Raw genomic sequence first — 25,947 nt, 5'->3', positions numbered from 1 at the left:
ACAGTTTTTGCTTAAGCCTTTTAGCCAAAACCCAACTACATAAAAACTAACATAACATCATACACTGCAATTATTTTTTTTCATGGGAAATTTTAATGAAGAAACCAGTGAGATATGATCAAGCTAGAAAAGAATAATCCTTACAAAAACAACAAAAACGTATTCCTTTATTCATAATAGCTCAGTTCAGAAAAGAAAGAGTTGAGACTCAACAGTTTAGCTATCTTTATCCGGGGCAAAGAGTTTAGCTATCTTCGCAGTATCAAGTGTTCGGAAATCCAAGGTGGAGAGAGACCTATAATTGAAAGTCAGTCTGGGGCCTTCATCCCGGCTGGTATTACTACTGTCTGTCTGGAAGCTATTATATAATAAGGGCAGGTTCTTGATGTTCTTGGTAGCATTAGGATGGCCCTCGGTTTTTGGGGCTCTCTTACCATGAGATTGAAGGGCTGGAGAAAGGGAGAGAGGCAAGTGGCCTTCTTGCTTCATTGGCTTTGAGCTACTGGATCTGCTGCTGGAGCTGTTGCCTGTCTCTTGGCTGTTTGGATCTGTGCTCTTCTCCTGCTAAAGTACAAGTGTTTGTGTTTATGCGATGTGCATAAGAGGATGAATTAATGAACTCTTCCCCGGCAAAAAGAAAATGTAAGATCTGGCCCGAAACAGTGTAGTAGGTGGTCATCTCACAACAGAATTTGCCCCCATGCACGTCTTGGACGAAGATTTGGTTTTATCCCGTTTCCCAAATCTTTATGAAGGGGAAGGGTGCACGTGAAAACATTGCTCTTGCCCCAAGTAAAATGTAAGATGGAATTTGGTTTTACAAAAAATTTGAGAGAAAAAATTAAATAAATTGGGAAAAAGAGAATAAAAAAAAATTATTTTTTCTTTCTCTTATTCCCTTATCTAAGGAAATTTAGGGTATGTTTAATCTGAATGGAAAAAAAATGTTTAGAAAAATTATTTCTCATACTTAGTTTTATAAAAGAAAATAAAATATAATTAAAATAAGTTAAAATTTTATATAATTTTAAATTATTTCTCATATATATATATATAAGATTTTTCCTTAAATCTTTTGTCATCCAAACATAGTCTTAAAAGAAAATATTATGAACAGCTCTTTTTTCCACCCTTCTCAACAAAAATGAGAAAGAAAATGAATAAATTTCCCCCCCTTTTGCCTTAAACCATTTTTTTTCCCTCTACACCATTTATGAAAACCAAATATATTCTCAACCTTCAAGAGGGCAAACCTTTTCTTCTTAGAATCACCACAAACTCACAACACTTTGAGAAGTTTCCATGTGGAAGAATCTCCAGAATTTATGCTAAATCAGTAAACTTGAGAGCAAAATTTGTACCTTTGAAGAAGTTCCTGAATCTCCTTTAGCTTCTTCTGCAATCGGATCCTTTTTCCTACTCCCTTCATTATATGTTCGAGACTGTTGCCTCGATCTCGAAGTCCTGTGTCTGCTATAAGATTCAAAACCACCATCAGCCAAAATGCAACCTCGCTCTCATCCGACTACTTTTGTATGCATTTTAAACATGTTGCATTCTAAGATTTTCTTTTTCCTTCCAACTCCTCTTTCTCAGCAACCAAACAGATGATTACAGTCTTCTATCAGGAAAAAGAAACTAGATAGTCTAAACAGAATACGTACTTCTTCCTCTTATTGGCTTGAGATGGCTCATCGGCCTCTTTGTAGACGACGACGGGTAGGCCAGAAAGATCACACGGCAATGGGCTCGAAGTAAAGAACTGCAAGCAAAAAATTAAAATTCATCAGAATACGAGACGCAATAGGAAGAAATTAAGTCGGTACTTACCCCGCTTTCAAGAGCGGTCGCGGCACTGCCTCGAAAGGCAGGGTCCAGAGCGAGAAGGGAGGTCAAGAGAGCGAAAGAAGAAGAGGGGAAATCCCTGAATGCGTCTTGAAAACTAGGTTTGTATTGTTGAGGTGGTCTGAAGCTTGTTGGTAGCCTCAACTTTTTCCAGTAATCCTCCGAGGGAGACCCACACAACTTAAAAATCCTGTGAAGCTGCTCTACCTGAATGCACAAAGAGCTTAATATTAACTGCGGACCGGAACTTGGATGGGATGGATTGAATTAGGCTCAAAGCCAACCTCGAACCCGAGCTTAACCCAAGTTAATAAATACTTAACCTAAATTTGCACCGAATGTATTGGGCCTGAACTCAATTGGGCATCATATTTTCAATGTGAGATTAATTCTGATTTAGGTTGATTGGGTTAGTCTAAAGGTTGATTGGGTTAGGTGGGACTAACGGTCAATTATAGTTGTACTAAATGTTAGGTAATAAATGATGTATTTCTTAATAATAATAAAGAAAAACAAAAACAAATCAATCCATAAAAATAAAGTAATATAACAAAATTTGATTTTTTTTTCTTTTAAAATTATTTGAAAACAAATAGAATGATTATTGTAATATATATAATAACATAAATAATAAATATTATAGAATATTAAACTAGGTTTGGGTTAAGAAAATTTAATCCTAATCGAACCTAAGTATTAAAAATATTTGTCTAACTCGAGTAAGAAACCTTGAATCTTCGGTGAAACAAATTTTGAAACGGCGTTTTACGGGAGATGTTGGAAAATACTAAACATTGATGCATACTTATTCCATTGGAAGATAAATTGGTATAACAGGGAATGATCCCAAACACCTCCTATCATTTACCTGTGGGGTTTGAATGGAAGTTTACCTCAGTTCTACCAGGCATGATAGGCCTTCCAGTGAACATTTCTGCAAGAAGGCAACCCACACTCCAAAGATCAATACCAACTCCATAGTCAGTAGAACCTAACAGCAGCTCTGGAGCTCTGTACCAAAGTGTCACCACTCTACTTGTAAGGGGCTTCTTTGGTTTTGGGTGTAGAAAATTTGCAAGCCCAAAATCTGCAATCTTGAGCACCCCTTTTTTGTCTATCAACAAATTTGATCCTTTAAGGTCTCTGTGTAAAATCCCCCTCTCATGGCAATGCTGGACGCCTGCTAGCAGTTGCTGCATATAGAACTTCACCTGCAAGTTAAAAAAACATCAAATCAATGTCACCAACTTCTTTAAATTCACTGTCATTGTGAATTGATCGGTAACCTAACCCAACCCAACCCAACCCAATTGAAAGGACTTTAACAATTATTTTTTAATATTGAAGTTGAGATCCAAACTTGATTGGATTGGAATTAAGGTTTAGACAAATGCATCTCAATTTGATTTTTTTAGTAATATTTATAATTTGTAGTATCTTATATAATAATTTTTATTTTATTTTATATTTTAACTTTGTAATTTTGATAGTAGAAAGAAATTAGAAACTAAAAAAAAACATCAATTAATCCATCCAATCCAAGAAATTAGAAAAAATAAGGTGAACACTAATTTTACAACCCGTCCAAGTTGCAGCCAGCCTTAGAATTTACTCAATATAGAGATGGAAGTATTATTACTTCACTGACATACACCCATGTAAGCAGAGATGCTGCAAACTTCAAAAACTAATTGATAAAAGTGAGAGTGGAGAATTGAACCTGTGGTTCAGTTAGCCTCTCGTTTGGGCGGGAAATGATTCTGGTTAAGTCAGTTGGCATGAAATCGAAAACCAGATAAAGACTATACTGCATTCTGGATGTGGCCAGTCCTTCAAGCTTGATGATGTTGGGGTGATCAAGCTTCTGCAGTATCATAATCTCTCTTGCCATGAACTTCACGCTCTCGGCCTCTGATGTATCAAACCTCACCTTCTTCAAAGCAACAATCTTCCGAGTCTCTCTGTCCCGAGCTTTGTACACATTGCTGTATGTTCCCTGGCCTACCTGCAGAAGGAAGAAGAACCACCAAAACCCAGTTCAGATCATGTGTTTCTATCCACAATTTCCACAGACCCATCTGGAAAAAGAAGGTAAATTTTCTGTAAAATCTTTAAATTAGATCGAGAATCTCCCAAAATTGACAATCTGAAAAGACAAACCTTGGCAAGCTTCTCATAGGAATCGACACTTTTGGGAACCAAGCCTACCAAAGCATCTCTGTGGATGTTGTCGACAAGCCACTTGGGCCACCCATCAACCAGCTCGTCTCCTCCAATCCTCTTCACTGTAATCCTCTGAGAAACATTCCCACCACCGCCATTAAGCTTATTCTCATCTTCTCTGCCAACCATCTCCTTTCCTCCTCCACCACCGCCACAGTTCACAAGCGTATCGGCGCTCTTCCCATTCAGCTTCTCTGGTGGCTTATGACGGATGGGTCTTCCTCCATATCCTCTCTTCGCATACCCATTCTGCAGTTTCAGCTTGACAAGCCCCTCAGGTGGGGAGTAGACGGAAGGTTTAGTCTGAACACACCCCATAGAATCTGTGGGAATCCCCGGTGATTCTTCTGCGGGAACAGCAAGATGACATAGTAAGGAAGGAGAGAAAGGAGAGATGGCGATGATGGGAAGAGAATAAATTTTGATGAAAAAGAGGAGGTGAGAAGAAGAGGACAGATGGAGCCGGCGAGAATTGGAATTATGGATGAAAACTGGGAGTAAGAGTCTTCGGAAATGACTCCGCTTTCTCCGCCATGGGGATTGGGTGGAGAATGGAAAAAGATTGAAGTGTCTGTTTTCTCCATTTTCCACGACTTGGACTGCTTTCACTATGAAGTTTTTGGTAGTTTTGACGGTTAGTCCTCTCTTGGATTCGGCGGGCATGTTTATTTATATTTGTGTATTTTACGGGAAAAAAAGTATTTCTAAATACACCGACTCTCTTTGTCGCCCATATACCATGTTCAACTTCTAAATTATCAATTTTTCCTAAAAACTTAAATTGATAGGATTTAGGATTTAAGTTTAATATAAATATTTAAATTATTATATCTAATTGATTTATAAGAATACTAAAATTAATAATAGGTTTTTTATTTTTATAAATAAGGGATATTTATATCATAAATTTATAATTATATGTAGTAAAGTATATTTTCAAAAATCAATTTTCATATATTATTTAAATAAGACTTATTTCTTTTCTTTTTTTGTTAAAAAAAAAGTTAGATAAATAATAAAGGAAAAAAAAAGAATAATATAAAGTCTTCTTGATACATTTATGTATGTTTTTTTTTTTTAATTAATTTGATAAGGTGACAAATGAAAATTGAAGCAAGAAAAAAAATGAAAGTTTAACGGTAGGAAAGATTAAAATGTTTTGTAAAAAGGAAGAATTTTCCCAAGAAAATAATGGTTAGGATACCAAGAGTATACTTAAACAATGGTTGAAGTTCCAAGGAATTCCTTTGGGAATTGTATAGAAATAGGGAAAAAGAAATGTGAAAAGCATAAAACTAAAAAATGATGTTCCATACCGATTAGAATGATAGTTTGAACCGTGAGAAGAGAAAGAATATCGTAGACTAGACTATAATATGTTGAACCAATGACCAAGGACTAGTGTAATAATGCATTCACAATTCCACCACCAAGCTAAGGTCCTTATGGGGCACAAAATTACAGCTGTTTTCTTTCACGCCCAACATTATTTGCCATAATAAAAAAGAGCATGACAAAATATTATTTTTATATCTATATAAATAAAAAAAATAGAACATTTTTATTTAGAGTTTGTAATACATTCAATCACCATTGACTATCTAAATAAATGAAAGAAAAATATATTAATATTATATATATATATGTTATATTACCAAACAAGTACGATATCAAACTCTGAATCTAAGCCATTGATGTGTGCAATTAAATCTAAATTGTTAGAATAAATGTATAAATAAATAGAACTCAAATACAAATAAACAAAACATTAATGAAGGTATAAGCAAATAGAACCATCTTTGACAAAGGTCCATTTTTTATTGGTCTCCCAATTTATTGTACTAAACAAATAACATTGCTTAAACAATATGGGTATTCCTAGCTTCAATGAGAAACTTGCTAGGCGAATGAAAAATTAAGGGCCTAGGAAAGAAAAGGAAAGCAGCGTGGAGATTAGCGCCTATTTGTCTCTTTTGGTGCATTTGGGGAGAGCGAAACTGAAGAACGTTCCAAGAGGAAGAAATGTCAGATACGAGTCTAAGGAACCTCTTTTTTCGGTCTCTTCTAGAGTGGTCTAAACCTTTTCTGAACTTGGACTATCTCTCCTTTCTGATTTTTTTGGGTGATGGGGTTGAAGTTTAGCTGTTTCCTTTTTAGTCTGTTGTTGTTTTTATGGCCTTGGGTTTGGCTTTCTTTGTATACTGCCTATGTACATGGGGAACGCCCCTTTTAGGCGTGTTTTAATCATTTTTCTTCTCTTTGTCTATAAAAAAAAAAAAAAAACATTGCTTAAACGATAATTCATATATGATCAAAAATTGCTAATCACACTACCACTTTGCTATTACCTTGCTAAACGACAGATTATTTTTTTATGATAAAAAATGAACTTTTATGACATATATGAATGATATTTGTAATATCACTCTTAAGTTTAAGATAACAATAATAAGTGTTGACAGCACAATATGGTAAGTTATTCTATGCTCAACCTTACTGAAAAGAGCTTTTAAACCTAATTCAAGAATCAAAAAGCTTGGTCAAGAATGCAACAAACCTGAAGCAATCTTGCATTGGTGCTTGTTCTTACCATCAACTATTACAAAGCAAACAAGCTACTACATATGGCAAACAAACATCAGCCCTGTCAATAATACGGTTGAAAACAGAAGAAATGACACCATTTTGATGAAAACAATTCCACAACTTAACAATATATGGAACATTACTCTAATTCTTTTTTCTTGCTTCCCTGTCCCAAAAGAAAAAGAGAGAAAAAAAGGAGAAAAGAAAATGGATTTCCATTTTATCCAGATTTCTATCAAATAATAACTTGAGATTTAAATTTCAATGGGGTTTACAGAGTAAGTTCAAAATATAACAAACTTTTTCATCCAAATCAGCAGCAAAATTAGGACAAATATGGACATGGAAGAATTACTTCTCACAACCTAATAAATGTAGTTTTTCTTGCCAGTTTTATTTTTCCACTCTTGGCATCTTGAAAAGACAAAATAACTAATCATATTCACTTCAGTACATTCCTAATTCTCTTGCTAACTTTGCAGTTAAATCTGAATTTAAGGAATAACTTCATGCCTCCAGAGTTCAGCATGAATTCACAATTTCGCTGGTAATGAAGTCTCCATCTCAGTGATAGATTTGCTGGGATGTCACTAGAAAGCATTCTCAGATGAGAATGAGTCTATGGAATTGGGAAACGGAGATGTCCATCTTGGGGTTGCTATCTAACAAATCCGCTGAGGCTAATACTGTCCCCATTGATAATCTTCCGAGAGGAGGACAGGCCAAGATCAAAGGGTCCCAAAGAGTCATTCTGAATTCAGCCATTAAAAAATAAATCAAATCAGCAATTCTATGTCATACATAGAACAACCAATACAAAATTTTCAACAAGAGATTCCATTACCCATTTGATGCCTGCCAGCCCAAGGCTGCTGTCATCAGCAAAGATGCCTCCTGAACAAAGCAATGGGTCTGTTTTGGATTCTTGACAAGTATGGTCTTGTGGAAGCCCAGTTTGACCGGTGACCTGAAAAACAGTGCAAAAAGACATGAAAACCATGGGACCAGACAGTTTGGATGATCAAATGTGTCATCTTATATCAAAACCAACAAGTTGATCCAAAAGAGTTTTAGTTCTTATCCAGATGCATGAAGCCAGTCATAACAATATGTAACAGCTAGGTATCTTTCAGGTCACCTATTTGGTACTCTAAAAAAAATTTCTTCCTTCAAGAAGCAATAAATCCCATACAAACATAATATGAACGTCTTGATTCCCGCCGAATCCTACGGGTATGAACCATTTCTAAAGGTTCATTTATGTTATGTAATAGAGTAACTCTTTTTATACTAAAATTGAAGCTTAGTTGCTGTCAACTAACAAATTTAACTACATTTATCAGGCAATTCCTTAAGTGCAGGTATAGAGAAAAAACATCTAAATAAAGATTTAGCAAACCTCTGCAAATTTAGGAAGCTTGAATGACTTGAAACCAGCATCCTGGCTGCAGGCTCCAGAATTAGCACCCCCTAAAACCAGAAAATCTTTGCCTGAGGAAGAGAATTTTTGACATGGAAATGCATGACATGTTTCTTCTGCATCCAAAATAGATGAGTGCACCTCATGGGAGGGCAGCCTTGGGCCTTGAGGAAGCTGCATTTGGCCAGCAATAAAAGCATCAAATGAGTCAGAGATTAACAGAGAAGGTTGCAAGCCCGAATTGCTTTTATTTGTCTTTGGACTGCAGTTGTTAAATTTTCCCTGCAAGGAAGCTTCAGAAAGCAGGCCACCAATGCTTATGTTGGTTAGACAATCATCCCATAGTGCTGATGGTCGTGCAAGGCCATTATCCATCCTGATTTCATTATCCTGATTAGAACAAAATGAGATTATTACATAGAAGTAAAACATGTATTTGGGTTTAAATTGCATATGATTCTCCGAATTTGCATGGATTCTTAAGCAGCAAAACTGACAAAAGGCTGGTTGAAAAAAATGGAGTGAGTGATGAACTTTGACCACTTAATCCAAATAAATAAAAAAAGGGGAAAGAAATTAAACCTTTATGTAGGAAAATAAATTAAAGAATTTTCAAAATCATCTGTTCATCCTGAGCCTCTTATATGATTAATTACAATTCATGAACTGGAAGCCGGTTAATTATGAAGATTCAACTAATCATGTAGAGAATTTCCATGTGAATATTATAATAGAAAATTAAAGAAAGAATACCTGAGGTTCAACTGATAAGTCTAAATGCATCTTCTCTGCCACAACTGCATTTGTCACTTCATTTATATTGGTTGGTTTATAATCTTCTCCTGTTACCTCAATCTGTTTCCTTTTGCCATATGTTTTCTCCACATTTGAACTGCAACCTTTCTGTATGCCTCCAGATTGTGAACAACTTTCAAAGGGAGTGAATGTAGAAGGTATCCTAAAGCTTGACTTGCTCCCATCAGACTTCTGACTGCAATTATTGAGCTTGGCTTGCAAAGAGGCTTCAGACAGCAGACCTCCGATGCTAATGTTAGTTAGACTATCAGCCCATAGATCTGATGTTTGTGATAGGCCATTATCCACCCTCACTTCATCAATCTGGTTAGAACAAAGTGGCATGAATTATAAAAGCATGTGTTAAAGGTTAAGTTCCTCTGACTAAAAACATGAGTCCTTTAGCAACAAATCTGGACATATCTGGACTAAAATATTGTGCAGACTTAACCTTCATCTGATGGCTTTTGTACATTCAATATCAAGGCTTTCTAAGATATTGTCACTGTTTGAGTAAAATGGCCGAAACCAAACAGTCATAGCAATCATTTACTATTTATGATGTATTATATTGTAATAAACAGTCATGCCCACCTCAAATAAGGTGCTGATGGAGATTAATAAGATAACGAACAAACAAAAAAGGGGGACAATTTCAGCCAACATACCACAGGATTAACTGATGCATCCATAGACGTCTTCTCAACTGCAGCCACATTTGCCCCTTCACTTATGTTGTTTGTTTTAAACTTGTTTCTTGTTAACTCGATTGGTTTTCCTTTACCATATAAATTCTCCATATTTGAACTGCAACCTTTCTGTACACCTTCAGATTTTGAACAAGGCTCAGAGGCAATTGATGTGGAAGGTGTTGCAAAGGTTTTAGGATCACTAGAGAACCAGCCATACCTTGAAAGACAAATCGAATTAGAAAAGCAAGCTAAACTACACAACACACAAAGAGGATAAAGTGGTTATATACATACTTCAAGCGAAAAACAGAAGGACTTCCAGTAGCTGCATAGACATCTCCTGCACTGATGTCACCCTCATTCAAAGACCATGTTCTATAACTAGACATATTTTCAAGTGCCACGTGGTATGGAAAAAGTATGGGGTCTCCCAGTGATATGCTTGAACTACCCCACTTACTATTGATATGCTTAAGTACAGAGGATATCTTCTTCCGAGCTCTTAGGGTGAGTTCCAAGTATGGATGATGTCCATCCTATAAGAAAGAGAAATTAACTTCTATAAATTTCCAAATACAGGTTTCACTTGTAAAGAGTTCCTCATTATTTCAACACTTTGTGATTTACAATTTTACCCTCTCCAATCCTATGCGAGTGCCTTCATCTATTGGGAAAAGCTGCAACTTGATCTTTGAAGAAGGATCAAGTGTTTGTCCCAAAACAAGCTTGAGGACAGATGATTCTTTTGTTGTTTCTGGAGGACATGTTCTTTTGTCTGGAAGCTGCTGACACAATGCCTGACCTGTGATAGAAGGTAACTTGTCTTCTTGAACCAAAAAATGTTCATTTTTCCCTAAGAAGAAAAGATTAAAAAAAAAAAAACGTAAGCATAAAAGACAAGGAAATGATGTGACAGTTCATCTCTCGTTTTTTCTTCCCTTATTTCCTTTTTCTGAGCAAGCAAATTGAACTAAACTGAGAGGCTACACAAGTCCAAAATACCAAATTTAACAAAGACTTGTTTAAGATATCCTATATAAACCAAATCGGGCTTTTGTAAAGAAGAGAGTAAAATGACACTCTAAATGGTAACTTAACACAAAAAATACCAGTTGCTTTGCGACCTTGTGCACTATTTCTCTTTGTAGATTTATTGACACCTATCGAACTTGTACTTCCATAGCAATTTGTGGGAGGCTCAACTCTCTTTCCCTTTCTCTCTTTACCAGTTTTCATGGTAGCTTGGATCTCCTGCAAGCATCAGTTCACACTCTTCTTTATCTTCCTTGTAAATAACAATATTTCAAAACGTAGCTTAAGAAACTTTTGGTACTAAAATTCAGCAATGATACTACATGAGCATTATCATGGCATGCTCCTAATTGTTTATGTAAAAAAAAAAAAAAAATGCTCCCAAGATAATTAACACCATAAAAAAATAAAATAAAATAAGAGAAAAACAGCTAAATAAATAAACACAAAACACAAGAATCATGCAGCCTTTTTTTGTGGCGGCAGGTGAAGATGATTGAAGAAGAATACAGTAAGGAAACTTCAAATACCAAAACAATGAGCAAAAAACAGCCTTGAAAATTTGAAATCATTTAGACTTGAAGGTTCTCATAAATAGAATAGCTTCCACTAGGAATCAAGTCAAAAATAAAAAGCATAACCTCACAGAAAAACTCTAGCTAGTCAAGTTGGCAGCTGAAAAATGTAAGAAAAACAAACAAAAAATTTTACTTTTATAACAGCCAAACACATTACTATTAGGGTTTTTGAATCTTTAAAAAAAAAAAAATGGAAGTACAATATAATCTAATTTTGCACAATGAAATGCACCTGAAGTAAATATCAATACATCTAGATGTCTCAAGAAATCAAATACCCAATTTTCCAGAAGGTTAGGTCACACCATTGTGAATGTAACTGCAGGGCAGAGACTAATGGGAACGACAAAAGAGACTATCTCCCCACACAATTTCATGTGATGAATAAAACACCGATTTCTGTAACATAGGTTTTGTATCCAATTAAGGAAGTACCATCCAAGTTCAATCGCAGGTTAACATATATTATTATCATTAGGGCTTTAGACTCACCCATATACACAGGCAACATCACAAAATTCACAGCTGCAGTTTAAATACTATTCTAAAAATAAATCTCACCTAAAAATTTTAAATTCATATCAAATCATGAAAAATTATAGATAGAAAATGAAACATAGAAAATTTTGGTGAATAAAGTAAGCTCAGTTGATGGCCAAGAAAGTGGAGGAAACTCCTTATAACCCCCCAAAAATAAAACAAAAAACATAAAAACGAACGAACGAGGCATAAAAACCCACTTTACTATCCGATTCACTTGTTCGAACTGAGCCTCAGAAACACAATCACAAAAAACATAAGGTAAGACCCAAAAACCTCCCTTCCCTTTCTTCGCTCCATTTTCTCAGCAACCAAAAACCCAATCATCAACTAGGGTTAGGATTTTGTACCAACAAAAACACGCGCGCGCGCACATACAAAGAGTATGCGTTAACCATTCATAATCACATCACCTTTGAATCACCACCAAATTTCATACAATTCTCAGGCCCAAATCCAAACCACCACAACCAAAACCAGAAAACCAAAGTCCTCCGACCTAATTACCCACGACTTTGAACACCCAATTTCGAAATTGAAAGAGCTGGGAGTGAAATCCAATTTTGAATTGAAATCAAACGGCGCAAATAAACATTACGAAATCACATATGAGACAGAAATTGAGTACCTAATCGAAGCCTATATCAGATCACCGACTCGAAGGATCTCCAGAGGAAGAGAGAATTGGCGGCAATGAATTTCCAAGTGTTTCAAAATACGATTGCCGCCTTTGTCCAAAAACGAAAAAATGAAAGACGTGTAGGTTTTGCTAACTTGCGCTTGGCTTGTTCTACCCGCCACCCCGAGATTGCCACGTGACTTGTGAGTGACCCTGAGTTGTTTTTTTTTTTTTCTTTGACCTTTTTCCTTTAGATCATATTAATTACACACTATTTAGAATATATATATTAATTTAACTTTAAAAATAAGTTATAATAATAAATATAAAATATTTTGTTTGTTGTTTTTGATAATTTAGATATAAAAATATTTTTTGATCATTTATTTTTATTTCATTTGTTTGTGGTGGATTCATAGAATTTTAATTTATTATCAAATTAATAATTTTTATAAAATAGGTTTCACAAAATACGTTATTTTGCTATAACAGAAATGATATCTATTGTTGCACTCTCTACTCCAATTATGAGAATTTTAAATAAAATATCTATTTGAATTTAAATAGATATATATATATATATATATATATATATATATATATATATATATTATTAGGAAATTGATATTACAATAGCCAAAAAAGAAGCTCATAACCATATACTATAAAAGATAGGTAAAGATGGTATGGATTTACTTAAAAGAAATAAAAAAAATTAACTTAGATAATTTTTATTCTGAATAACTCATTTTTTATATAAATATTTTTTACCACTTCATTCATTAATACATAATTTTGAGAAAGAAGATTATATTTTATAAAATAAAAAATAAAATAAAAAAGTATTTTTATCATTATAACGTATAAACAAAACATATCCTTAATTTTTTTATCCAAAACAATAATCATTTTTAACAAAAATAGTCTTATTTTTTCTTTTACAAAAATAACATTTTTTAATCATTTTTAACAAAAATAGTCTTATTTTTTCTTTTACAAAAATAACATTTTTCCATTAAAATACACGTATAAATGATCAAAATATTAAAAAAAATTATATTAAAAACATATTACTCTTCAAGTTCAAAAATAAAAACAATTAATTTTACATATTTAGAATCTTTTCATCCTGTTTACTCAATTAATCCTATTTGTGAAGCTAAATAAATGGAAGTTAAATTTACAAAATGAATTATTTCATCCTTTTTAATCAAATAACCCTAATAAGAATAATAATAATTAGAATCACATCACCAAAAAGTCACATAAATAGAAATGCTAAAATAAACAAATATAAAAAGCAAACAATAAAAATAAAAATAAAAATCATCAACTACAATAACAGAAAGGTTCACAGATCCACTCAAACAACACACCTTGCATCTTTTATATGTATAGACAACCCAAAAAAGAGAAAATATATGGGAGAGCCCTCTCAACTTAATCTCTTCCCTCTCCTTCAGACATATTTCTTTTTGCAATACACCAATTCTAGGCACACACCTTGCTTTTTTCTGGGTTCTTGTAAGCAATCCTTTTTTTTTTTCAAGATTCTTGCTCCTTTTCCATCGGAAACTGCAGTCAGTTTGAAGATGGGTTTACTGCAGAATTTTCAGTAAGAAGATTCATGACCTGGGCTATCTGCATGCATGTCCATGGATGAGTCGTTGGAGCTTGGGGGGTTCGAATCCCTGGTTTGGGTCTCGCTGTTTCTGGGTCCATTTCCGGATGGCATGACATTGTTTGAATAGTAGCTGCCCTGTGCCAAGTGATAGTTCTGTAGGCTGCGACGAACAGGGCTTGAGAGAGCATTTGAGAATACGTTGTTCTTGGGTTGCTGATCGATGTTCCCAAAACGAAGTCCCATCCCAACCGCAGAAGGATGCCCAAACGAGTTGGAAGAAACTGGGGCGCCTGAGTTGGTCATGTGCATTGTGGTCTGGGTGTGTTGGTGCTGGAGCGGCAGCCGGGGGGACACTGGCGCATCCTCCACACCGTACTCGAGCTCATTCTACAAAAAACCATAAACAAAAGGGTGTGTTTCATCAAATCCCCCAGCTTTAATACAGAGGGAAAAGGTTAACTAATTGAATCTTCTATTATTGTATTTCTTTTTCTTAGGCTAAATTGTAAATGTGTAACAAAGACAGAATGCAGGTCATAAGCCTAATATTATTCACAATGGACGTGGTTCTACTCTCTTTAGTGAACAATACACGTACAAAAAAGGCAATTCTTTATTCCAAGATTCGGCTCTTTTAACCCTATAATTACACACCAAATTCTAAGAGTGTAATAAAAAGTAGACTAATTCCCATATTGTCTCTAGACTTCTCCACTTATTCGATTGACAATAGAATACAAAATGAGATAGAGTAACGTACCCGGTTAACCTCTCTCTTACATCCCCTTTAAATTATATTTGATTAATCTCATGTTGAGAGATTGATATATGTTTCTCATGGATCATAAATTTCTTTCTCTCATTTATTCTCTTCCATTCTCTATTTCTTTTCATGTTATTCGCAAAACAAAAAATTTTAATTCAAGTAAAATTTTTGGTTAAAAAGAAGAGAGATGAAAAAAGTTTATACATGCATAATATATATATGTATATATATATATATGTATATATATAGATATTGATTTTATATATTAAGAATTAACTTCATAATATAATATTTTTTTATTTATAAATTCTACATATTTCAATCATGAATGTTATTAATAAACAAATTAAAAAATTACATATTAAATATAAATCATCAAAAGATACCCCATATAATGCGAAAAACATGAAAAAGATTTCATATTTTTTTAAACATCAAGATACAATATATTTTTATCTTTAAAGAATAGTTTCCACTCCATTTTTATTTCCTTCCACAAATGAAACATGTGTAGTATAAATTATCATATTGGTCTTTATTCACAATTTCATATATTATATATATGTCTACTAAACTTATGTATGTTTATAGCTATATATAAAAATATATATATACTCTTTGGTGGGAGGATTTCTCATCCTTCTAATTGTACATTCTTTTTATCAATATATTCCGTTGTCGTTTCCTATCAAAAAAAAAAAAAAATATATATATATATATATATATGGGTTTATACATGTGGGTGTGTGCATGAAAAGTTGGAAAATAGTCTCTACTGTTCTTTATTGAAGAACGATAGCTAGGGTTTCTATTTGTCTCTCATTCTCTGTATTGTTTTGTTTCTCTTTCTTGGGGACTTACCTTTGTTTGTGAATCAGAACCTATGCTCAATTAGCTTAAGAATTACCCAGTAGTTTGTTTGAATCGGGGGGAGTTTGGGTGGGAGAGCCTAGGATTTGTGATTTGGGGGGTTTTGGTGTTGTGGAAGCTGATTGGTATCTGGTTTGGGAGGAATCTAGGGTTTGTGATATGGGGTTTTGGTGTGGTTGAGGTGGGGAGGGAAAGATTGAATCTTGGGGATTGTTTTTGTTGGTGGAGTTTTGAAAATGGTGGGGAATCGTGGATCGGGTGTCGTCTGATTGCCGCTTTTCAGATGGCGAGCAACCGTCCGATTTGAGGGGTGGGGGCTTTTGTCTGGAAACTCGGAGCTGCAAGCGGGCAGAGGCATCCTCAGCAGCCCCTTCTTCTGGACCCACCACCCAGTCAAGCAAGCAACCTCGTATCTCCTCTTCTTCTTCTTCTTCGATGATCCCAGTTTCATCGAACCCCAACGCCCACGCTGCAGTGAAAAATTAATTTTTGAGCGGAGCGGAGCTACACTTTGACCCAAGCCAGCACATTGACCAGCAGAAATATAGGGAAATTTCCCGAAAAATAGGCAAAAACCCAATATTTGCCGATATTTTGACGATAACTTTGAAAAAAAGGCGAAATTCCTTCCAACCAATTATCAGTCCTTAATGTCATATTCAGTTTCACTGATAACTGAAAATATCGGCGAAATTTCACCAACAAAAATCGACATTTCAATCACTGTTGAAGAAAAGCACCCAAACAAAGGGAGGCAAGATGTGGGCAACCTACTTGCTTTGCAACCCAAATACATTGAAGAACATTATTATACTTCCTAGGGGAATAAGCTCTCCCTCGTCCAAATTGACCCAAGCCAGCTCCTTAGGAAGGAAGCAAGTCATCAATAAGAGAATAAAAAATTTGGTACCCTCTCCACTCCTCACACATGGCAACCTTGAAAGAACCCTACTTCCACACTTCCATCACTACAATGAAATGAAAAGGAGAAAGATAGAACCTTGTATTATGCCCTTGCAACTATTTAAGAAACCAAACTAAGTCCTGTTAAAAAGAACAAAGTATGTAACCCAAAAGATACAAATCCACATCCAAATGAGCTGCCTCATAGGGGAGATTAACTATAAAAGGAAATTCCAACTATCATGATTGTAAGTCTTTTCAATGAACTGCTTATACACTAATCCTGGTAGTCCTATTCTCAAACAAGAACCTAATGGCACCATCCAAAATTTAATGGCCTCCACTACAGCATCATGTCAATTTGTTAAATTTGCTGATGAGCTCCATTATCCTATTAGCTAGGACCTTAGAAAGTCGAATTTGTACCACTCCTGACTAATGTTGAGATACAAGACAAAAATGATGAAGGTAAGATTTTAGGCCATGTGCCATGCCTCAACACCACCATATCAAAAAAATCGGGTCAAACCAGAATCTATGTCACTACTTCCCTAATAATGGACCCTTTTCCTTTTTTTCTTTTTGAATCAGAACCTATCAGTAGTTTTTTAAGCACACAAAGGACCTGTCTGGATTGGCTTCTACAAAGCCAAAAACTGAAAGAGCTTAGTTGCCTATTTGGGCAATTTATTAACATAGCTTCTGGTTTAGAAAGAGCTTAATGTGGAAGCAAGGACAAAGTTGGTTCTTATGAAAGCCCTATTCATCTTGTGCAGGAAATTATTATTGAAACCTTTCAAAATTATGGCTTTGGATGTGACTCAGCATTTCAAACCATGCATTACACTATGGGGTTGATTAACCTTAAAAGAAAGAAGGAATAACCATCAAGAAAGTAATAGCATATCATCATTGCAATGACAATGAGAAACTATAAAGAGCAGTTATAAAAGAAATTTGAAAGTTAAGATACCTGCAGGTATGCAACAATATCTACGGTTGTCACTCTTGATCCCTCTTCCTGTTGTCTCAAAACCCATTGATAAAGTTTCTCCTACCAAAACCAGAAGCAAAAACACACAAGCAGGGAACCCAGAAAGAGGGAGAAAAAAAAAACAAATGGTTAGTGTTAAATAAATGGATATAAAGGAAAACCAAACAGGTTACATCTAGCAATATAGAAATAGAAGGATAAAGGAAAATGCTCAGTTCAGACCGAATGGATACCACCTTTGGCCTTATCCATCATTCATCAATCCTACAGCCAATAAGTTCCAGAAAGATGAGAGGACCAAAAAAGATCTATGGAAATGATCTAGATGTGAGAGCCACAAAACTAGGATACATGATACCATTGTTCAATTTGAAGTCCAAAAGACCACTAAATTTTCAAAAGGAAGAAAATTAGACAGATGACCTCCTGGAAATCTGTGTTTCACTGTTTAGAGAAGTATTGGAAAAATTCAGAGTGATCCACAGGTACCACATTGAGAAAAACAAATACTACATGAAGATTCAAAGAATCTGAAGCCACCCACTAAAACAAGAGATCGAGCCTTAGTTTAATAACTAGAGAGTAGAGTGTCTGTAAGATCAGGCCATGCGGATGTTTAGGTGGAAGTAAATTAAAAGCTTTGAGCATTGATATTGAAGTCCAGTCAAAATCCTCAATTAGTGAATAAAAGTAAAAGATTTCCCATAAATTGAAACACATAAGATAAACCCTTTTCCAAAAAGAAAGCATGTTACCCTGTATTTGGGGTTTGGCCCACCATAGTGGATATTAGAAACAAAGAATGAATGCAATATTTGAAGTTCTACAGAGTTAAGCCCTCAATGAGTGTTCTTATCTGTTTAAACTTAACTGAAATATAGATGATAATTGAGGTTGACCACATCTTTTTGACTCCCAATCTCTAGGCTTGGGATTCCCATATTTGTAAAATAGCACTGTGTTTTTTGGCAATCAATCCATCCATTCCCTACATCATCTCCCAAGATGAGCGTACTTATCTAAAGCTCCATCAAGATGAACCTTACAAAACGAAACCATCCAGTATGCATAGCATCGATATCCCTTTATGAGAACATACCCTATATCAAGGAACCAACCACAACCACATGTTCCTCTGATTGCAATTCATGGAAACCTTTTACAGTAGATATACTGGATGAGCAGATTTCAGAATCTTGTAGATGTTGCCAGGAATTAGCTATGAAATTTCGAAATATTTTCAAAATTTCCTTCTAATATGGCACAAGCAAGTAAACTCACGAACTTGATTCTATGATAAGGAGCCATAAACCCTTGAAATACAAGGCCTCCAATTGGTTAAAGGACCCAATTTTGGGCTCCATGAAACTCTAGGTTTAGTGCTCTCTTCTCTTGTATTTCAAGGCTTATGGCTCTTTATCACAGACTTGAGTCCGTGAAATCATTGCTTTGTAACAAAATACTGATGTCTCCTCTGCTAACAAATAATAGCAATGCATGCTCATTGTTGTCCAAGCTCAAAATTTCAGATACATCATAAAAGCCAAGTTCCCTCTTTATCTTTGCATCATGTCCGCTTAAAGATAAATAGAAGCACTTCACTCTTGCTATGTATCCAAACTCAAATAAGAAATAAGCAATCATTAAAAGATTTTTTATTTCATTTTTTTTTATGGTCAATTACATGAGACGAGTTTGAATTTTAAAATTAACTTGCACACTTTGAGGCATGTTAGTGGCAAAACCTCTTAACAAGGCACTTGACCTTTTTGCTATCCTTAGATTGATCTCAGAATCAAATGTCATCAAATTTTTAATCAACTAGAGAAGGGGCCGTAATGACTCTGCTCCTGATTCAGAGAACAGTTCCGGCTTAAGTTCAAGGCAACTTGCAACAGTTTTAGGCTCTTAGCAATGTTGAACTCCAATGAGACTTCATACATAAATTCTGACAATTCTAATCTAGATTCAGAATATGTTACTGAGGATGCTACACTGCATTCCATGTCAAAAATTTTGTAAGAAAGTAAAAAGAGAATTAAGACAAAAATTACAATGTCAAATTAGCATTGTACTATAAACCCTTTGTCTCAGTATTGGAGGTTTTATGCCACCCAGAGGGAATTCCATTCCCCACGTATGTTAAATAATAAATGTTTTAAATGGTGTAAGTCTTCCAACAATGCATATGCACCCTCAACCTAAATTGTTGTTCATGAGATGAGGACTGGTTAAACAAGGCATCCTGCTTTTTTTTTTGGTTCTGCTACACTTTTCCCAAACTGTCATGGATGTTTGGATTTTCTTTTCTCGAATAAGCACTGCCTTGGGTTTATAATTGATCAAGAAAGTAGTGATAACATTCATCAATCTGATGTAAGTAGTGTTAAGAATGAGAGCACAAATGCCTCAAGATAATTCTTCAAAAGGATCATTCTCCCAGTGGCATTTTTCTATTTTCTACTCTGTGATGTGCTTCCAATTCAATAGTCAGTCATATGCCATCACAGTTTAGACAAAGAAACATTGAGAACTCTATCAAATGAACCAAAATCAAGCATTCCAATTCTTGCACCAGCGGTAATCCATGTACAAGTATGTGCGCTATGAAAGAATAAATAAACTTCATTATGCTAGTAGCAACACCCTAGACCCCTTCACAATATGTAAACTAGATGAACAGATATGAAGAATATTGCAAATGTTCCCAAATTTTGAATTTACATGGAAATTTGAAACATCATCTAATTTTCCAAACTTAAAACATTGTTCAATTAGCATTATCATGGACTTGATTGGTAATAAGACCAAAGACTCAAGTAAAAAAGCTCAAGGGTGGGATTAGTGTGTAAGCTAGATACAGAAAAAGCTTAAGATCATGTAAATTGGAGGTTCCTTCTTTCAATCATGGAAAAAACGGGTGGAAGGAAAGGAAAAGGGGGGTTGGTGTTCTTGAGCTTTGAGGGAAGGTTATGGAAAGAAGGCTATTAGGAGGGTGAGATTTTAGGAGGATAGGTGGTGGTGTGAGGATTCCTTGGATAAGGCTTTCCCAAAGTTGCTCTCAATAGCCTCTTCTAAAGATGCTTGGGTAGACTAAATGTGGGAGTAGTTTGGGGAAGTAGGTTGTTCAATACTAATGTTCACAAGACAGAATAATGATTGGGAAATGAAAAAGGTGGGAGATTTTTTCAAAAGATAGCAAAGGCAAAGCGATTAGAAAGGGTGTTTAGGATGTCATGACTTGGCAAGTGTCAAAGGGAGGTACCTTTACAGTTAAATCATTTTACTCCTCCTTAGCATGTTGCAATCTGAAGGTGTTCCCTCAAGCATTGTGTGGAAACCTTAGGTCTCGAGGAGGGTTAATTTTTTGGCTTGGGAAGTTGTATGGAAGAATTATAATTCTAGATCAGCTAAAAAGGAAGGGCTGGTGTTTACCAAGTAGGTATTATTTATGTAAAGAAGAGAAGGCATTGGCAAATCATATACTCCTTCACTACCCCAAGGTAGCCATGCTTTGGCAACTTATTTTTGCTCTTTTTGGTGTTCAGTGCATGATGTCATCTTCGATCAAGGATGCCCTCCTTTAGCTAGTATGGTGCCTTCGTAGGGAAGAAAAAGAAGAAGGTGTGGAAAGCAACTTCTTTGTACTTATTTTGGATCTTATGGAATGAGAAAAATTGAAGAGCTTTTGATGATTCTAATTTAGCGAACCAAACTATTTTACGGTCCTTTACGTGCATGTTCTTGGAATGGGTCAAAGTGCATTTAGGTTTTAATTCAACGTCTTTATTTGATTTTATTAATTGGTTGAGCTACAAGTGAGGGAAAGGTGTTTTTTGTGTATCTCTCTTCTTTTTTGGCCTTAGGTGCCTTGATACACATGTATATTTTTGGGCGCCCTTCTTTAGACATTGTTAATGCAATTGCTTTTACCTATCAAAAATAATAATAATGGAAAAAATGGGTTTTGGACCAAGATGGATAAGGTGGATTTGTTGGTTTTTTCCTCTTATTTGTTCTAGTTATGATGGCTTTGAGCTGCCTAATCTCTAAGACAACGCAAGAAGAGTCTTTTTAAGTGGCTTTAAGGTTGAGGGCAGAGGGGGAGTCGGATTTGAAGTCTTGCACCTTTTGCTTGCAAGTGATACCTTGTTTTTTTTTCTAAAGCCAATGTTGAGCAAATGAAATATTGGAAAAGAGGCATGTTATGTTTTAAGCTTTTATCAAGATTGAAAGTTAAATAGCAAAAGAGCGAGATAGTTCTGACTTGAGAAGTGGAAGATTTGGACATTTTGGAATCTTTGTTTGGGTGCAAGGTTGGGAGCTCCCTTCCATCTATCTTAGGTTGCCTTTGGGAGCATCTCATAAGTCTTGTGTAGTGTGAGATTCAGATAAAAAGAGGTTCAAAAGGAGGTTAACCCCTTGGAAGAAAGGGTACTTATCAAAGATAGGGAGATTAATCCTCATAAAAAATACTCTCACAAGCCTTCCCATATATTTCATAGCCCATTTTGTGATGCCCAAGAAAAAGAGAAGATTAGAAAAATATCGAATTTCTTGTGAGAGAGTCGTTCTGAGGATAGAAAATTGCATCTCATGAATTGGAGAACAATATGTAAGATAAGATGAATGGAGGATTCAGAATTAGAAAGTTGCATGTTTCTAATAGAGCTTTGTTAGGCAAATGGTTGTGGAGATATGCCCTTGGGTATAACTACCTATGGAGAAAAAATAATCTGGGGCAAATATGGAAAGGTGGGGATGGATGATGGTGCACTCTAGAGGTGACAGAGGCTTTTAGTATGCGTTTATGGAAAGCAATTAGAAAAGGATGAGAGAAATTCAGCCTTAGAAACTCTATTTTGGTTAGGAATGGCCTTAGCACCAAATTCTCGTTGGATAGATCAGTAGGCGAGCTTGCTCTAAAAGAGTTGTTCCCTCAGATGTTCATGATTGACTCTAATAGGAATGCAACAGTACCTCACTTTTGGGTGGCAATGGAGGAAGAAAGCTCTCGGTCCCTCCCTTTTAGAAGATATTTTCAAAGTTGGGAGTTTGAAGTTGTGATGCATGGGGTAAGATCCAAACCATTGTTGTTCTTATGAGGAGAGGATGATTGATCACCAACGAGTATAGCCTTTGTAAATTCGGTGAGGAATTGGCAAACCACATTCTCATCCATTGTGATAGAACCAGAAAGTTGTAGAACATGTTAGCAATTTTCAGGCTACATGGGAGTTCACAGATTCTATGAAAGAACTGTTATGAGTTGGAAGGTGTAGGGCATGGACAAAAGACAGAGGAGGATGGCTCTTCTTTGTTTGTTTTAGTTTGTGTGGCATGAAAAAAAATAGAAGGATCTTCAGCGGGGAAGAGCTCAACAGCCAAAAGCTGAAAGAGATCCTTATTAGGTCTCTTATGGAATAGTATATAGCTCTATAGGAGAACTATTGGGTTTTATTGATAACTTGATCTGTAGATAGTGGTTTTTTCTTGTTCTTGTCTTTAGTGCTGATTCATTCTTATCAAACCACCCCCCATCCCACAAAACAAAAAAAAAAAAAAATCATGGACTTGAATGTTAAATAAGGAACCATAAACCCTTGAAATAAGAGACTTCCATTAATTAAATGATATACCGTGCTACTATGTGACCATAGGCCCAATGTTTGCTTGTCTTTTTTTTTTTTTTGATAAATAAAGAGATTGTATTAAAAACCACCGAAGCAGTGGCTAAAAGTACAAGAAGGAGAAAAGAAAAAGAAAGAAAAACGCCCCACGCTCCCTAGCAGAAAGCCAAGGATCGAAGAGCAACCCTACCCACACCCTTAACGGGAAGCCACCCACCCAACAAAATCAACTAAGGTCGAGGGACCATCTTTTATAGACCTCTTCGTTTCCAACCAAAGAAAATAAACAAAAGAAGTCTTAAGTCTTTGGATTGACAGCTCCTCTTCCTCAAAAGCAACTTTGTTCTTTGTCTTCCAAACCGTCCAAAAAAGGCATAAAGGACTTGCTTTCCAAACACCCTTCCTCTTCTTTCCCACAAAAGAAGCATCTCCTTAACCGTGGCTGGCAGCACCCACTGCACCCCGAACATTGAGAAAAGCAGCACCCAAAGAGTTCTTGTCTTATCACAATGGAGAAGAATGTGATCAATTGATTCTTCATGTCTTTGACAAAGGTAACATCTGTTCGCTAGAGCCCAACCTCTCCTTTGAAGCTGATCCAAGGTGAGAGTCTTTCCCCACGTTGCTTCCCACCCAAAAAAACTCACTCTAGGCTGCACCGTAACTTTCCAAATAGCCGACGAAGGGAAGGAGATTGGATGGCCTGATACTAATGATTTGTTGAGAGACTTAACCGAAAACTTCCCACAATTAGTCTCTCTCCAAATCACCCTATCATCCACCCCTTGCTGAATTTGCTTCCTATTTAAGGCCACAAAAAAACTGCACACCTCTTCCAACTCCCAATCATTAAACGGTCTAGAAAACAACGGGCTCCAACTTCCCCCACCCTCATTGCACCTTCAAACATCCTTAACCCAAGCATCCTTGGAAACAGCCAATGCAAATAAAGAAGGAAAAGAAACACAAAGGGGTTCATCCCCACACCAAATGTCTTTCCAGAATTTTATCCTTTTCCCATTCCCCACAACGAAAAAAAGCCTACTTTTCACAACTTCCCATTCTTTCCTAAGAGTTTTCCGCAATCCCACACCATGCCCCCCCCCCCCCCTCTTGCTTCCTTTGAACTCCATCCCCCTTGCTCCTCCCCATATTTTCCCCTAATCACTTGGTTCCAAAAAGCCTCTCTCTCAATAGCAAATCTCCAACTCCATTTACATAAAAGAGCCTTATTGAGGATAGAAAGATTCTTGACCCCCAACCCCCCATTATCCTTCTCAAGGCAAACCAACTCCCACCTAACAAGATGAATCTTCCTCTCAAGAGCCAGACCCCCCCCCCCCCCCTTGCTTGTCTTTTATTTCAAATATATAGCGTTCCTTATCACGAACTCAAGCCTATGAGACTTAAGTGTATCAGAAATTCACTTGTTTTCCTTCTGCTAAAAACAATTCATGATTTGGCCCTTCTAATTTGCTTGACATTGTCAAGCATGCCATTACACTTTCCAACCTTTACCACGTACTCAACCACCAATCATAGAGGATTGCCCCTCCAATAATCCAATAGGTTAGACATAAAATAGGTGTGTGGAATAGATAAAACATAAAAAAATTTAAAAATAAAGAGCAAAGATACATTTCCAATTCTTCATCCTCGTAACAGCCTTGAACATTAGATAGGAATCCCTAAATTAAGAGAGAGAAAGAATATCGATACTGCACAACAAAGGAGAAGCACCACATAGTCTCCAGGATCGTTTTTGGGAGAAAAAAAGGGAAACCCATTAAAGTGAGAGGTAACCATAAAATCAGTATGACTACTAGTTATCTACCATAATAAAAATTTAAAAAAAAATAAAAAAATCCTTAGTTAATCTGAGTAGGACTGATTAAATGATAGGTCAAAAGGGTACGAATCAGAAACCCTGACAAAGAAGTTTACCAAAAAAATTTCCCTGAAGCCAATAATTGAATCCAATTTTTCCTTCAAACTGTTTTAGTTATCCACGCAGAGTACGCAAAAGTTAGTTGTATAAATTCTTATTGAATTTATCACGTTCAAATGGCCATTTTTCCATTGGGCTTCTCTAAAATTTTCTTAAAGAGGCCGTTATCTAAGAACCAGGAATTTCACGGCCGTTATCCTACTTCCAATCAATGTAGAAGTGAAATTAGTTCAAACAAAATAAAAAAACGTTTCGTTCTGGGGAAAATATAGGGGGGGGGAAGGGAATATTGAGGAAGTAAGGCAAGCAAACAAAAAAGATAACGCCTAACTCCACAACCACTATACGCCATGTTTGGTCGATGAGAAAAAGCATGAAAATGAAGGAAAACAGATGGGCTTTTCTTCCATTTCAAAAAAACAGATCCTCCACCCAAATCAAACAAACCCAGCAACCAAATTCCAAAACTTTCCCCTCCTTTCCCTCATTTTCTCACCGAGAATCCAACCAAAACAACAAAGAACACCCAAACCCGAACAAATTCACGAACCAAAACGCATTCCAGAGAAATCTCATCAGATCAAAACACCAAAAAGAGGGAAGAGAGCTCATACCAGCGCGTGACGCTCACCGGCTTGGAAAGACAAGCGTTGCTGGTTCATGGCCTGCGTGTAGAGCTGCGAAAGCGAGTTGGCAGCACTGCAGAAGGAGGTATACATGGTGCGATCAACTTCGTCGAGGCGCGTAGCGTCAGATTTCCTCTTCTTCGCCATGGAAATCGGAACCCTAGACGCTTCAGAAGAGGGCTTTTCTATCTGGAATTGGCTTGGGTTGCGGAAGTTGCAATGTGTTGGTGAGGTTTTTATGGACTGAGGTTGGGAA

General features: G+C 36.0%; 3 protein-coding genes across 9 annotated transcripts; all 3 read right to left on the bottom strand.

Moving 5' to 3' along the window:
* Positions 1-140: 140 nt before the first annotated feature.
* Positions 141-4,717, bottom strand: LOC117918753 (probable serine/threonine-protein kinase At1g54610). Of its 3 annotated transcripts, none has more exons than XM_034835633.1 (7): positions 4,006-4,717; positions 3,566-3,850; positions 2,739-3,056; positions 1,831-2,052; positions 1,665-1,762; positions 1,362-1,473; positions 141-564 (listed from the first exon to the last, which is right to left on the bottom strand). In XM_034835633.1, exons 1-7 carry the CDS (start codon positions 4,384-4,386, stop codon positions 217-219), a joined length of 1,764 nt encoding a protein of 587 aa, XP_034691524.1. In that variant the 5' UTR covers positions 4,387-4,717; the 3' UTR covers positions 141-216. The 3 variants fall into 3 exon arrangements, with proteins under 3 accessions (XP_034691524.1, XP_034691525.1, XP_034691526.1); XM_034835634.1 differs by having other exon boundaries at positions 141-561; XM_034835635.1 differs by having other exon boundaries at positions 1,362-1,470.
* A 2,166-nt stretch (positions 4,718-6,883) lies between these two features.
* LOC117917474 (TSL-kinase interacting protein 1) lies at positions 6,884-12,443 on the bottom strand. Of its 5 annotated transcripts, none has more exons than XM_034833768.1 (9): positions 12,340-12,443; positions 10,671-10,812; positions 10,197-10,414; positions 9,856-10,097; positions 9,538-9,778; positions 8,828-9,193; positions 8,054-8,464; positions 7,499-7,621; positions 6,884-7,405 (listed from the first exon to the last, which is right to left on the bottom strand). In XM_034833768.1, exons 2-9 carry the CDS (start codon positions 10,795-10,797, stop codon positions 7,313-7,315), a joined length of 1,821 nt encoding a protein of 606 aa, XP_034689659.1. In that variant the 5' UTR covers positions 10,798-10,812; positions 12,340-12,443; the 3' UTR covers positions 6,884-7,312. The 5 variants fall into 5 exon arrangements, with proteins under 5 accessions (XP_034689659.1, XP_034689658.1, XP_034689656.1 ...); XM_034833767.1 differs by lacking the exon at positions 12,340-12,443 and adding an exon at positions 12,125-12,323; XM_034833765.1 differs by lacking the exon at positions 12,340-12,443 and adding an exon at positions 12,062-12,135.
* A 1,179-nt stretch (positions 12,444-13,622) lies between these two features.
* On the bottom strand, positions 13,623-25,911 carry LOC117917974. Its single transcript, XM_034834478.1, has 3 exons — positions 25,680-25,911; positions 17,467-17,547; positions 13,623-14,341 (listed from the first exon to the last, which is right to left on the bottom strand). The coding sequence occupies exons 1-3, from the start codon at positions 25,836-25,838 to the stop codon at positions 13,943-13,945; spliced, it is 639 nt and encodes a 212-aa protein (XP_034690369.1). The 5' UTR covers positions 25,839-25,911; the 3' UTR covers positions 13,623-13,942.
* Between the last annotated feature and the right edge of the window lie 36 nt (positions 25,912-25,947).

Source organism: Vitis riparia, chromosome 7 (genome assembly GCF_004353265.1).
Source record: "Vitis riparia cultivar Riparia Gloire de Montpellier isolate 1030 chromosome 7, EGFV_Vit.rip_1.0, whole genome shotgun sequence".
NCBI lineage: Eukaryota > Viridiplantae > Streptophyta > Magnoliopsida > Vitales > Vitaceae > Vitis > Vitis riparia.
The sequence above is the reverse complement of the archived record's forward strand: the minus strand, read 5'-3'. Positions and strand labels throughout refer to the sequence as shown.